Below are 14321 nucleotides of genomic sequence, written 5' to 3' on the forward strand. Positions count from 1 at the left end.
ACTATGATATGTCGTGCAGAAGATCGATTCAAGTTACGTCTGAGGGGAGTCCTTTGAGCCTCTTGTATTTCCACATTTACTTCCTTCCCCAGGTCGGGGAAGTTCTCTGCTATAATTTGTTCCAGGACTCCTTCAGCACTTTTCCCTCTCTCTTCCTCTTCTGGGATTCCTATGATACGGGTATCGTTGCATTTGACCGTATCACTGAGTTCTCGAATTCTTCTTTCCTGTTCCTGCATCAGTCTGTCTCTTTTTCTGTCAGCTTCTTGTTTTTCTGTCATGGTGTCTTCTAAATCACTTATTCTCCTTTCTGCCTCTCAATCCGTGCATTGGAGGCCTCTAATTTATTATGTATCTCATTTATCGCATTTTTTAATTCTTCATGCCTATTTTTATTTTCCATTCTGTCTGTAGCCATAGTTTCTTTGATGTCCCCTATGTTTTTTNGAGTTCCAGCCAGCCGGGAGCGCAGACGCCCGGTGTCTGCGTGGCTCTTTCAGGGGCCCCAGCCTCCCGGGAGCCTCAATGGCGGCAGGCGCGCCACTGCTCTGAAGCCCAGCCGGCCAGGAGCCAGCACAAAGAAGCAGTTTTTGTGCTCAGCCCCCCGGGACCAGTTCGTGCGAGGGGACCTGGTGTGCAGGTATTTGGCAAGTACGGTCTTTCTCTGCCCCGAGCAGAGGTTTTCCCCCCGCCCCTGAATGGAGGTTTTTCTGTTTTGGACACTCTCCTTCTCCCCTCTCACTCCCCATAGAGGGTAGAGGGGGATCGCCTCCCACCCTGGAGTCTCCGATCCCGGCCCAATTTTATCTTCCCTGTTTCGCACTCACGTTAGAAGGCTCTCTCAGTGGATTCTGCGTCCTTTTTCTCCCAATCTCTCAGGTTTTGTAAGGTTTCCAATGGCTTCAGATCTTTTCTGTGTGATGTATGGGCGAGAGTGCAAGTACGGAGCTCCTTACTTCTCCGCCATCTTTCCCCCTCTCCCAGAGAGTGTCTTTTGAATGGTATCTCATGGTCTCTCTTGTTGGGACCTTGGTTCTTTTATTTATACTCGTAGTGATATTTGGGACTCTCCACCTTGTGTACTCTGGCTTGTTTTGTAAGGTAGCCGTTAGAAGGCTTTTCAGTGGATTCTGTGTCCTTTCTCTCCCATTCTCTTGGTTTCTGTAAGGTTTCCTATGGCTTCAGATCTTTTCCGTGTGACATATGGGGGCGAGTGCAATGCACGGAACTCCCTACTTCTCCGCCATCTTTGGATAACCTAGCAGGAACTTACCTAAACGTCCTAAAAGCTATCTATGAGAAGCCCTCAGCTAACATCATCCTCAAAGGGGAAACACTGAAAGCTTTTCCCCTGAGATCAGGCACATGACAGGCATGTCCACTCTCACCAATATTGTTTAACAAAGTGTTGGAAGTCCTACCATCAGCAATCAGAGAACTAAAGGAAATAAAAGGCATCAGAATCGGCAAAGAAGTCAACCTTTTACTTTTTGCTGACGACATGATACTCTACACAGAAAACCCAACATACTTCACCAGGAGCCTAGTAGAACTGATGCATGAATTCAGAAAAGTTACAGGATACATAATCAACGTACAGAAATCAGTTGCATTTTAAACACCAACAATGAAGCAATAGAAAGAGAAATCAAGAAACTGATCCCATTCACAATTGCACAAAAAACCATAAAGGGCCTAGGAATAAATCCAACCAAAGATACAAGAGATCTGTATGATGAAAACTATAGAAAACTTATGGAGGAATTTGAAGTAGACTGAAGGAAATGGACAAACATTCCATGCTCATGGATTCAAAAAATAAATATTGTTAAAATGTCATTACTACCCAAAGCAATCTAACCTTCAATGAAATTCCAAGCAAAATTCCACCAGCTTTCTTCTCAAAGGTAGAGCAAACTATACTAAAATTTGTAGGGTACCACAAAAGACCCCAAATAGCCAAAGTAATATTGAAGAATAAAACCAAAACAGGAGGTATCACCATCCCAGACTTTAGCCTCTAGTACAAAGCTGTCATCATGAAAACAGTATGGCATTGGCACAAACACAGACACATAGACCAATGGAACCATTTTAAGAAATCAGATGTGCAGCCAAAAATGTACAGCCAACTAATCTTTGACAAAGCAGGAAAGAGTATCCAATGGAAAAAAGACAGCCTCTTTAACAGATGGTGCTGGGAGAACTGGACAGCAACATGCAGAAGAATGAAACTAGATCATTTTCTCACACCATGCACAAAAATAAACTCAAAATAGATAAAGGACCTAAATGTGTGACAGGAAACTATCCGAACCCTAGAGGAGAAAGCAGGAAACAACCTTCTTGACCTCCACCAAAGCAATGTCTTACTTGACACATCTGCAAAGGCAAGGGAGCAAAAATGAACTACTGGGACCTCATCAAGATTAAAAACTTCTGCACGATAAAGGAAACAATCCATAAAACTGACAGGCAACCGACGGAATGGGAAAAGATAGTTGCAAATGACATATCAGATAAAGGCTAGTATCCAAAATCTATAAGAAACTCACCAAACTCCACACCCGAAAAACAAACAATCCAGTGAAGAAATTGGCAGAAGATATGAACAGACACTTCTCCAAAGAGGACATCCAGATGGCCAACAGACACATGAAACGATGCTCAGCATCCCTCCTCATCAGGGAAATACAATGAAAACACACTGAGATACCACCTCTCGCCAGTCAGAGTGGCTAAAATGAGCAAATCAGAGGACTCTAGATGCTGGCGAGGATGTGCAGAAACGGGCACCTTCCTACACTGTTGGTGGTAATCTAAATTGGTGATGTCCCTCTGGTAAACAGTATGAAAGTTCCACGAAAAAATCACAGTAGAACTCCCCTATGACCCAGCAATAGCACTGCTAGGAATTTACCCAAGGGATACAGAAATGCTGATGCATAGGGACACATGTACCCCCATGTTCATAGCAGCACTCTGAACAGTAGCCAAAACCTGGAAAGATCCTAAGTGTCCATCAACGGACAAATGGGTCAAGAAGATATGGTTTATCTGGACAACGGAATACTACATGGCAATGAGAAAGAATGAAATCTGGCCATGTGTAGCAACATGGATGGACCTTGAGGTTGTTATGCTGAGCAAAATAAGTCAGGCAGAGAAGGACAGATACCATATGTTTGCACGTATATGTGGATTAGGAGAAACTTATCGGAGGACCATGGGGGATAAGAAGGGGAAAAATAGTTGGGGAGAGGGAGGGCTGCAAACCACGAGAGAATCTTGAATGCCGAGAACAAACTGAGGGCTGAGGGAGGTTGGTGGGAGGGGAAGGGGGATGATGGGCATGGAGGATGGCACTTGTGGGGATGAGCACTGGGTGTTATGTGGAAACTAACTTGACAATAAACTAATAAAAAAAAGTTTAAAACATGCAAAGTTTAATAAACCAGTCATAGAAAGACAAATACTATTTCATTTATATAAGGCATCTAGAATTGGCAAAATCTTAGAGACAGATAGTAAGAACTATGTTTATAAATGGACCAAGATGAGGGAAAAAATTAGTAGTTTTTACAGTTTTCACATGGGATGATGAAAATTTTGGAAATGGTAGTATTGATTTCACAACTGAAATTACCACTGAATTGTGCTTTTTAATATGGCCAAAATGGCAATATTTATGTTACATTTATTTGTATAATTAAAATATTATAACAAATGGCATCGTTTCTTATATCAAATCTCCAGTGGCATTATGTTTACTAGTTCCTGAGGAATTATGAACATAATTGTGAACAAGTTATAAAAATATTAATTCTTTCATTCTATGAGCATTGAATATCTTTCCATTTTGTTTTGTCATCCTCAATTTCTTTTATCAATATTTTATAGTTTTCAGAGCATAGATCTTTCATTTTCTTTGTTAAATTTATTCTCAGGTATTTTATTCTTTTTGGTATAACTACAAATCATATTTTTCGTCATTTTATTTTGTTACTTTTTTATTAGCATATTGAAATGCAATCGATTTTGCATATTTTTTTATCCTACAACATTAGTGAATTTATTTGTTCTATTAGTATTTTGGTGGAGTCTTTAGGATTTTCTGTGTGTAATATCATATCATCTGCAAATAATGACAGTTAACTTCTTTACCATTTTTGATACATTTTATTTCTTTTGCTTGTCTTATTGCTGTGGTTAGGACGTTCAATACTATATCGAATAAAAGTGATGAGAGTGGATATCCTTGTCCTGTTTCTGATCTTAAGGGAATAGTTCTTAGCTTTTCTTCATTGAGTATGTTAGATATGTATTTATTATATATAGCTTTTGTTATGCTGAGATATAGTTCCTCTAAACCCACTTTGTTGAGTGTTTTTATCATGAATGAATGCTGAATTTTTTCAAATGCTTTTTTCTGCATCCTGATGATCATATGTTTTTTTCTTTCCTTTTGTTAAATGATGTATCACATTAATTGCAGTAAATTGCTAAACAAAAGATTTAGTCTAAAAAGGAGTATTCAGAGTGCACTTATCTCGATAAGCACTGAGAAATATACAAAGTTGTGGAATTATTATATATCATTCCTGAAACTAATATAACACAGTATATTAATAATACTTGAATAAAATAAATGGGGGTTTTTTTGAGAGAAAGAAAATAGTAGAGATGAATTCTTTGCCCATGAGGTGCTTATATACTTACAATGAGAGAAGATAGAGACCCAGTATGGCTCAGTCAGTTAAGCATCCACCTCTTGATTTTGGCTCAGGTCTTGATCTAACAGTTCGTGGGTTCGAGCCCCGCATCAGGCTCTGTGCTGACAGCTAGCTTAGAGCCTGGAGCCTGTTTCAGATTCTGTGTGTGTGTCTCTCTCTCTGACCCTCTCTGCTCATGCTGTCTCTCTGTCTCAGAATAAAATAAAAACATTAAAAATTTTTAACATATATAACTACCATATGATCCAGTAATTCCATTACCCCCAAAAGTGAAAACATTAATTCAAAAATATATACTCACCCCTGTGTGTATTGCAGCATTATTTACAATAACCAAAATATAGACCAATTCAAGCGTCCATCAATAGATGATTGGATAAAGATTTGAGATGTACACACACACACACACACATACACACACACACACTGGAGTACTACCCAGGCATAAAAAAAAGAATGAAATCTTACTATTTGCAACAATATAGTTGGACCTAGCAGGTCCATGGTGTGTATAATGCTAAGTGAAATAAATCTGTCAGAGAAAGACAAACCATGTGACTTCACTTATATGATTTAAGAAACAAAACAATTTAAATAAAAAGAGAAAAAAGAGACAAAAATAAAACCCTCTTAAATATAGAGAACACATTGTGGTTGCCAGAGGGGAGGAGAGGTGGGATGAAAAAGTAAATAAGCATTGAGAAATGCATATAATTGTTGAATCATTATACTGTACATTTAAGACTAATATGACACTGTATGTTAATTGTACATCATTTTAAAAAATAACTTGATTATCCTAATGAAAACATCAACATATATTTAGTTCTCTGATTATACAGATTGCCCAGGAGGGCCTTGGAACTCTGTGTCAAGTCCCTCAGGTCTTCAGTGGTGCTGATTCCCAGGAGCATGCTCTAATAATGCCCTCCACACCATGATCCTCAATGGGAACTGATTATCTTGAATTTATGCTACCTGCCCAAGGAACATTTCTATGGCTCAGAGATACCCTCCAGGTGTGGACCAACAACATGGGCTGGGAGGGAGTGCTCTTACATCTTCTCATGACTTCTCCAAAACGCTCATAGTTCAGAACAGTTGGACATGTCCATGGGTCTGCATGCATTATGATTCATCTTCCTGCCTTCATTTTATCAAAGACCAGACAGAAGTGACAGATTCTCTCAGTTCTCTGTAGACACAGCCTGGGCCACCAAGGAAAATTCACCTTTCTGGGATTTGGTCCTCCCACCACTAATTCAAAGTCTGGAGAGCAATTTTATACAAATTAAAATGATTATCTGAACTCTCTCCAAAAAGACAGTATGAAATTCAGCTTTCAATTATCCTCAATTCCTTAGGGATGAGATAGAGTAAAAACACCTTTTCTGGAAGATTATAACTAGAGTTAGGTCCAGCTAAACAGACTGACATTTTAAATATTATTAATGGTTGAATGACTGAAGATAATAAATTTATGTTATTATATTTACTATTTAATAAGTATTATGGTAATAATGGAAATAAAAGGTCAAAGAATAACCCATCACTCTTTATCTCAAGATTCAAATCGATTCTTTTATGTATAAAATATGTAAATTTTTATCATTGCAATTATAGTTTTATATTCTGCTTTATGGTTTCATTATTTTCATAAGATTCCCTTCACATTGCTATATATTTTAAGTAGATGTCATTTTCAAAGGATTAATGATACTCCATGGGGTGAAGCTAACAAAATTTGTTTACCTATTTCCCCTACAGCTAGGCACTTGTTTTTCCCATTTTGTACTAATATAGGCTAAGCTATATGGAATATATTTATGCACACAGCTTTAGTATCCTTATTAATAATTTATTTACCATAAGTTCCCAGAAATGAAACTAATGGATCAAAGTGTTTTCTGAATGCTGTGTTAATTTACACAGCTACAAGAAAAGTTTGAATGTGTATACAAAATTTATGTATGTACAATGTTGGGTTTGGTATTCAAAAAACAGTACTTGGGAGTTGTTCTATCTGCAGGCTTATTTGAAAGATCAGCACAGTTCCAGCTGCCTACTGTTTTGATGGGTTTGATGGACCTGAACACCCCAGCTCCTAAACTAGTCAGCTGAAGTCAGAATGAAATGATTATTCTTGAAAACTCTCAATTCTTCCCTAATCATTTGAGTAAATGACTTTCACTGGTGGTAGCAATGGTAGTGGTAAAATGTGTGTTTTCTGATTTGGTTTTGGAAACGCAAACCCAGTGACAAATCTCCAAGACATTCTAAAGTCACATAATGGAAAACACACCCCTAACCAAATAAGGCTTTGGGGAGTGACATTCTTTGCTTAAAATCCTGACTCTGCCTCCTGCTAATAGAGCAGCCTTGAGAAAGTTGCTTAAACTTTACAGGCCTCCAAGTGACCCACAGATGTAATAATCCATCCTTCTTTATGGTTGGTGTGAGCATGTAAAAATCATGGCTCAATGACTGACACATAGTAAGTGCACAACAAATGATAGCTGTTGATATCCAGAATAATAATAGAAGTGATAAAAAGGCTTATATGTAGATTTTAAAATGTCATGGTGACAAAAATATTTCAATGTATATTAAAAAGCATGAGACTCAGTGTATTTTATGTTCAATTACTCACCTGTAAAGAAATCCAGTAGTAATTAATGTAAGAGTGTAGACATAGGTTCAGAAACCTGGCAATACCAAAATGGGATAAAGACAATTGGAACAGGTAAAAGTAATAAAGCAAATAATCAGGGACATATATAGGCTATCATAAGTTAAATTAGCCGAATTATGCAATGGGAAGAATTAAAAACAAAAACATAAACAAAACCTTGAAACACAAATGCCTGGAAGTAACCATTGTTTCTCTCAACATCAAAAATGATTCAGGCACTCTGTTTAATTTAGGCAACTACAACATACAGAGATTATAAAGAAATTAAGGTTTATTGAGGTGAGGGGGAATATGTTGAAAGGCAATGGAAAACAGGCTTGTAAAGACAAGATTTAAAATCTGTGGGTTTTCAATGTCAGAAGACAGAAACCGACTTTGTTACTCCCTCCTAAGCTGAACTGTCCTATTAAGAACTAACCAGGGAATATAAAAATAATGGAGAAAGCAAGACTATGGCTGGATAATTTTCCATTGTATATATAGGCCACATTTTATTCTTTTTTGTTCTTTTTGTTTTTTGGTTTTTTAAAAATAGTTTATTGTCAAGTTGATTTCCATATAACACCCAGTGCTCATCCCCACGAATGCCCTCCTCTATGCCCATCACCCCCCTTCCCCTCCACCCACCCCCATTAGCCCTCAGTTTGTTCTCATCATTCAAGAGTCTCTCGTGGTTTGCCTCCCTCCCACTCCCCAACGATTTTTCCCCTTCTTCTCCCCCATGGTCCTCCATTAAGTTTCTCCTAATCCTCCTATACATGCAAACATGGTATCTGTCCTTCTCTGCCTGACATAAAGCTGTAATCATCAAGACAGTACAGTATGGGCACAGAAAGAGACACATAGACCAATGCAATAGAACAGAGAACTAGAATTGGACCCAAAAATATACAGCCAACTAATCTTTGACAAAGCAGGAAAGAGTATCCAATGGAAAAAAGACAGCCTCTTTAACAGATGGTGCTGGGAGAACTGGACAGCAACATGCAGAAGAATGAAACTAGATCATTTTCTCACACCATACACAAAAATAAACTCAAAATGGATAAAAGACCTGAATGTGAGACAGGAAACCATCCGAACCCTAGAGGAGAAAGCAGGAAACAACCTCCTTGACGGCAACTGCAGCAATTTCTTACTTGACACATCCCCAAAGGCAAAAGAATCGAGAGCAAAAATGAACTACTGGGATCTCATCAAGATTAAAAACTTCTGCATGACAAAGGAAACAATCCATAAAACCAATAGGCAACTGATGGAATGGGAAAAGATAGTTGCAAATGACATATAAGATAAAGGGCTAGTATCCGAAATCTATAAGGAACTCCCCAAACTCCACACCCGAAAAACAAATAATCCAGTAAAGAAATGGGCAGAAGACATGAACAGACACTTTTCCAAAGAGGACATCCAGATGGCCAACAGACACATGAAACGATGCTCAGCATCCCTCTTCATCAGGGAAATACAAATCAAAACCACACTGAGATACCACCTCATGCTGATTAGAGTGTCTAAAATGGACAAATCAGAGGACTCTAGATGCTGGCGAGGAAGTGGAGAAACGGGCACCCTCCTATACTGTTGGTGGGAATGTAAACTGGTGCAGCCCCTCTGGAAAACAGTATGGAGGTTCCTCAAAAAATTAACAGTAGAACTCCCCTATGACCCAGCAATAGCACTGCTAGGAATTTACTCAAGGGATAGAGGAGTGCTGATGCATAGGAGCACATGTACCCCAATGTTTATAGCAGCCCTCTCAACAATAGCCGAAACATGGAAAGGGCCTAAGTGTCCATCAACGGACGAATGGATCAAGAAGATGTGGTTTATCTGGACAATGGAATACTACATGGCAATGAGAAAGAATGAAATCTGGCCATGTGTAGCAACATGGATGGAACTTGAGGGTGTTATGCTGAGAAGGACATAGAAGTCACATTTTTAAAAATCCTTTTATGATAGGAAAAAATAGTATTCAATAGACAGAAAGGGAAAGGATAGGACCCGAGGAAAAGGGAAAGGATGAGGTCCCTGGGTGGGGAAAACACATATTTGTAACAATTTTGGGAGTGTCCAACCATAGCAAAATCCCTCAGGGTTAAGGTTCTTCTTAAGAAGGTAACAGATATCACTTACTCCTCCTCAGGTTCCCCTCAGGAGTTTGACAGCCAAAATACCATTTAAAAAGTAAACCATAAAACTTGTGTTAAACAAGAGACAGTTTGACCATCTGACTCCTCGCACGATGGAGTTGAGCCAATCAGAAATGGGCCACCGAGAACCTAGAACTCTCCAGGTAGAACCTGAGAAGGAACAAGGGGGATGGGGAGCTGACTAGAACCTTATAAAACAAGGACCTTTCCCTACAGTCTGAAGACATTCATTTTTGAATGCCCCTTCTCTGTAAAGAGAGCTTTCCAACCATTCTTCCTTTCTGATCTTATATTCTAATAAACTTTCGCCTGCTGTTCTTTTTGTGTCCACCTCTTCAGTGTTGAAGCCGTGAGACAATGAACCCCAGGGTTTCTAGGTAAAACTTACTGCAACACTTTCATTCAATGGACACTCAGGTTGTTTCCATGTCTTTGATGTTGTGAAGAATACTGCAATGAACATAGAGTGAAGGTATCTTTTCAAGATTCTAACTTCAATCCCTTTAAATAAATACCTAAAAATGAGATTGCTGGGTCATGGAGGTGGGAGTGGGGGATGGAAAGATGTTGATCAAGGGGCACAAGATTTCAATTATTCATGATTAATAAATTCTGGAGTTCTTTTTTTTTTAAGTTTTATTTATTTCTGAGACAGAGAGAGAGAGACAGCGTGAACAGGAGAGGGTCAGAGAGAGAGGGAGAGACAGAATCTGAAACAGGATCCAGGCTCTGAACTAGCTGTCAGCACAGAGCCCGACATGGGGCTCGAACCCACAAACCGTGAGATCATGACCTCAGCCGAAGTCAGATGCTTAACCGACTGAGCCATCCAAGCGCCCCAGTAAATTCTGGAATTCTAATGTGTTACATGGTGACTACAGGTAACAATACCATTACCTGGCTAATTAGATTTATTGTGATGATTATTTATAATGTACACATATATCAAATAATCAAGTTGTGTGCCTTAAATATATATAATACATTTTGAAAATATTGTGGCAGGACATAATCTCCTTTTTATTGCCATCCAAAGGAGACTCTGGAATGCACCAAAACAGCCCTCCTCCCTTTTAGGTAACTTAAGTTTTTGTGTGCAGAGCACTGAGTCATATGATTTTGTGGTATATTGTCTCATGATTCCTCTCTGACTGCAACAGCTCAAAGATATAGTCCATGACTCTCACAATACAAGCCCACTCTTGGAAATACTTAATAAGCATTGTTGGGTTAAAAAAAAAAAGAGCAAGATCACATATGAAAAGTAGAGATACAATGTGCAAAGAACAAACAGGCTTCCCTGATTTAGTTGTAGACTAGCCTTACACACAAGTCATGTACAAGTGGGTTATTCAGTGGGATTATTCAGAGCAGCATGCATGAAGTCTATTAATCACTGTTATCTCACTGATAGTTCCTTTGATCCTTCATGATGATGGAGACTGAGGATAGCTGAAGCTGAGGATAGAACCACAATTAAGTAGAAAGAAATATGAGGAAATAGAGAAAGCATACCACAGAAAAGCTGACTTCATGATCTTAGCTATAAGGGAAATTTGACAATGAGGCTGACAAAAAAGGTCATGCGCTTTTGGAAAATAAACTCATATTATTTCATTTCCCACTCAAGATTCATGGTGACATCAGTGTACCTACATAAAACAGTTTCTGGTTGTAGTCTTTCTGTTAGAACAGTAGAGTGATGGTCAGAAAACCACACAGAAAGTAACCTGACAAGGCATATGCTTGGTGAAGAAAAAAGATCATTCTCCATGGCCCTCAGCTTACATACTCTCCAGGACTATATGAGTACCTGAAACCTTGGGACAGGTAATATCTCAATATATAAATGTTAAAAAAAGAAACACAATAGTTGCTATTAGATCTCATAAGATCAAAAGTAGATCGTTCCATAAGTAACTTCCAGCTTTAGGGGTCAGAAGGCCAATATTGTATCAGGACATGATCAGTGGTAAATAAGTATGTTTTGAATGAGTAAAAGCAATAATGAATGAATAAAAATTCCTCAGGAACAAAATAGGTTTAGTTCTTGTTAAAACATAAAGTTGGCAGATTTGGGAACCTTTACTGACCCCAAACTCAGTGCTCCTGAGCAAGATGCTTTAATTTTGAAGTCTCAGTTTCTACCTCTGGAAAATGGGACAACAGTATTCACCTTACTTTGTTGTATTAATTGAAATAATAAATTCTTAGAGCACAACAGTCTCTTTAATCTGTGCATATTCAACTGGCAACAGTAAATATTTGATTCTCTGATGCCTAAAGAAAAAAATGAAGTAATCATGGAATGAGATATTGGATGTGGACCATATTTTATAATATTTTTATATTACTCAGAGATAGGGTTTTATTTATTGCTTAGAACACAGATATCTGATGAATTTTTTGAAGAAATAGACTAATTTTATTGTTTTCACTCAACTGAATCCATAATATCAATTCATTAGGCTTGTGTAGACATAACCACCAAACAGTCATGTTGTGGGGGATCTGTGCATGTTAACATGACCTAAATTCCCACATATCTATCTAGCGCTAGCAGAGTGCACATAGTATGTGCTGGACACATGGTAGACCATGGAGGTCATCCCAGATCATGGGGTGATCACCATGGAGGTGATCCGGGATCACAGCCCAAGATGATCTTGAACATTAAACTGGTTAACCTCCTGAACTTCTATTTTTTAATGTGTAAAATAGTGATCTATTATCTCTTTCATTACATTAGTATAGGGATAAAATGAGATGTGTTAAGTGTTTAATAAAAAATGGGAGGTAAAGGGAGATTCCAGCAAGATGGCAGAGAAGTAGGAAGCTCCTTACTTGCACTCGCGCCCATACCTCACACGGAAAAGATCTGAAGCCATCGGAAATCTTATGAAACCCGAGAGATTGGGAGAAAAAGGAAGCAGAATCCACTAAGAAAGGCTTCTAATGTGAGTGCGAACTGGGGAAGATAAAATTGGGCCAGGATCAGAGACTCCAGGGTCGGAGGCAATCCCCCTCTTCGGGGAGTGAGAAGGGAAAGAGAGTCCTAAACAGAAAAAACTCCGCTAGGGGAAAAACCTCCGCTCAGGGCATAGAAAGACTGTGCGCACCAAATACCTGCATGCCAGGTACCCTCGCGCCAGCTGGTACTGGAGGGGATGGGCTCACAGACTGCTTCTTTGTAGCTGGATGGCTGGACTTCTAGAGAGGCGGCGCACCTGCCGCCATTGTCCTCCCGGCTGGCTTGGGCCCCTGGAAGAGCCGCGCATGGGCACCGGGCGTCCACGCTCTTGGGAGGCTGGAACTCTAGAGGGAAGGCAAAGAGCTAAAAACTGGGAGATTTGGCCGCGAGTTTGTGTTTCGGGTGACGAGACATAGAGGGACCTGGTTTTCCTCACTCCAGCAGGCTCCTCTCACCCGGCAGGCAAGCCCCTGCACATGCTCTCCAGCTGGATGCAGAGAAGGAAGCAGCAATTCTGACTCCACCCCCAGAGCTAGGGAGGAGGCCTGGAATTGCCCCTAGGCGATTGCCTGGGAAGTTGTGTCTAAGGCAATTTCAGCGGGGCGCGCGGACTACGATTTGGAGACTGGGACTGGTCTGGGTTGAAGAGTGCAACCAACTTTGGCTGCAACCCCGGTACGGGCACTTTACAAGCCCAAAAAAGCAAGGTGCAGCGCTTGGTTCAAGAAGGGACTGGAGCACCTCCACTCTCTTCCCCACAACCCTCAAGGCAGAAATCCCGCCTGATGCATTGGATCACACGTCGCCTATCCCTGCTTGAGAACTGCCCTCCTCCCATTTTTTTTTCTTCTTTTCTTTCTTTTTTCCGAAGAACACTGACCTGATTAACTCTGGTCACTGGCTTGCTTAAACAATCACATTTAGTCCATTCTGTAGATGTAAATTCTACAACTACCGACATTTTCATCTCTTTCTCTCAGGAGTAATTAGACTATATAGTTTCTCTGGATAACACCAGCATCCTTCTCTCACCTAACCAACTATATTCCACCCTTTACCTCTTTGAAAAAACCTTCTTATCCCTTCTGCCTGTTCATTCTATTTCCAATTTTGCCTAATCCCCGCCCTGTCTTCTCTCTCTTTCTCTATACTCTTCAACCAGCACTGCATACACATGGCTATTTAACTGTAGCTGGGAAATCCGATTATATGCTTTAAATCATTCTTTGTCCATCGGTTTTCTTCTTTTTTCCTTTTCTTTTCTCCTTTTTGACCCTTTTATGTATTTTATACTCTCTATTATTCGCCCTCCCTCCTCCGTCTTTTCTCTTAACTTTTTCGTTTTCCCTCTTGGTTTGCATGTTAGTTAAATTAGTCTGTGCGTTTGTGTGCCCCTGATCCCTGTGTGTTTGCCTGTCTGTTTTCTTTTCCAGGGCTACCTCAAGAAACAAGCCAGAGTACACAAGGTGGAGAGTCCCAAATATCACTACGAGTAGGAAAATAAAGTAACCAAGGTCCCAACGAGAGAGACCAAGAGATACCATTCAAAAAACACTCTCTGAAAGGATAGGTCCTGGACAGTTAAAGAGTCTTCTAGGATACACCAGCACTCATAGGTGCAGAGAGCATAACAAGTCTTTAAAACTAACAAGAGCCAGAAATGTAACTAAAATGATGAAACAAAAAAGCTCTCCTCCAAAGAAACTTCAAGAAGAAATGACAGCTAATAAACTGCTCAAAACAGATATCAGCAGCATAAGTGAACAAGA

General features: G+C 39.6%; 1 protein-coding gene across 1 annotated transcript in view; it reads left to right on the forward strand.

Annotated features, from left to right (window-relative positions):
- Positions 1 to 437: 437 nt before the first annotated feature.
- Positions 438 to 14321, forward strand: part of LOC144231248 (olfactory receptor 2Z1-like) — a 23984-nt gene continuing 10100 nt past the window's right edge. Inside the window, exon 1 of the mRNA XM_077763686.1 lies at positions 438 to 613. Within this exon, the coding sequence (XP_077619812.1) occupies positions 438 to 613 (176 nt within the window). The remainder of the gene's footprint in view (positions 614 to 14321) is intronic.

Source organism: Crocuta crocuta, unplaced genomic scaffold, assembly GCF_008692635.1.
Source record: "Crocuta crocuta isolate KB4526 unplaced genomic scaffold, BGI_CrCroc_1.0 scaffold513, whole genome shotgun sequence".
Classification (NCBI taxonomy): Eukaryota; Metazoa; Chordata; class Mammalia; order Carnivora; family Hyaenidae; genus Crocuta; species Crocuta crocuta.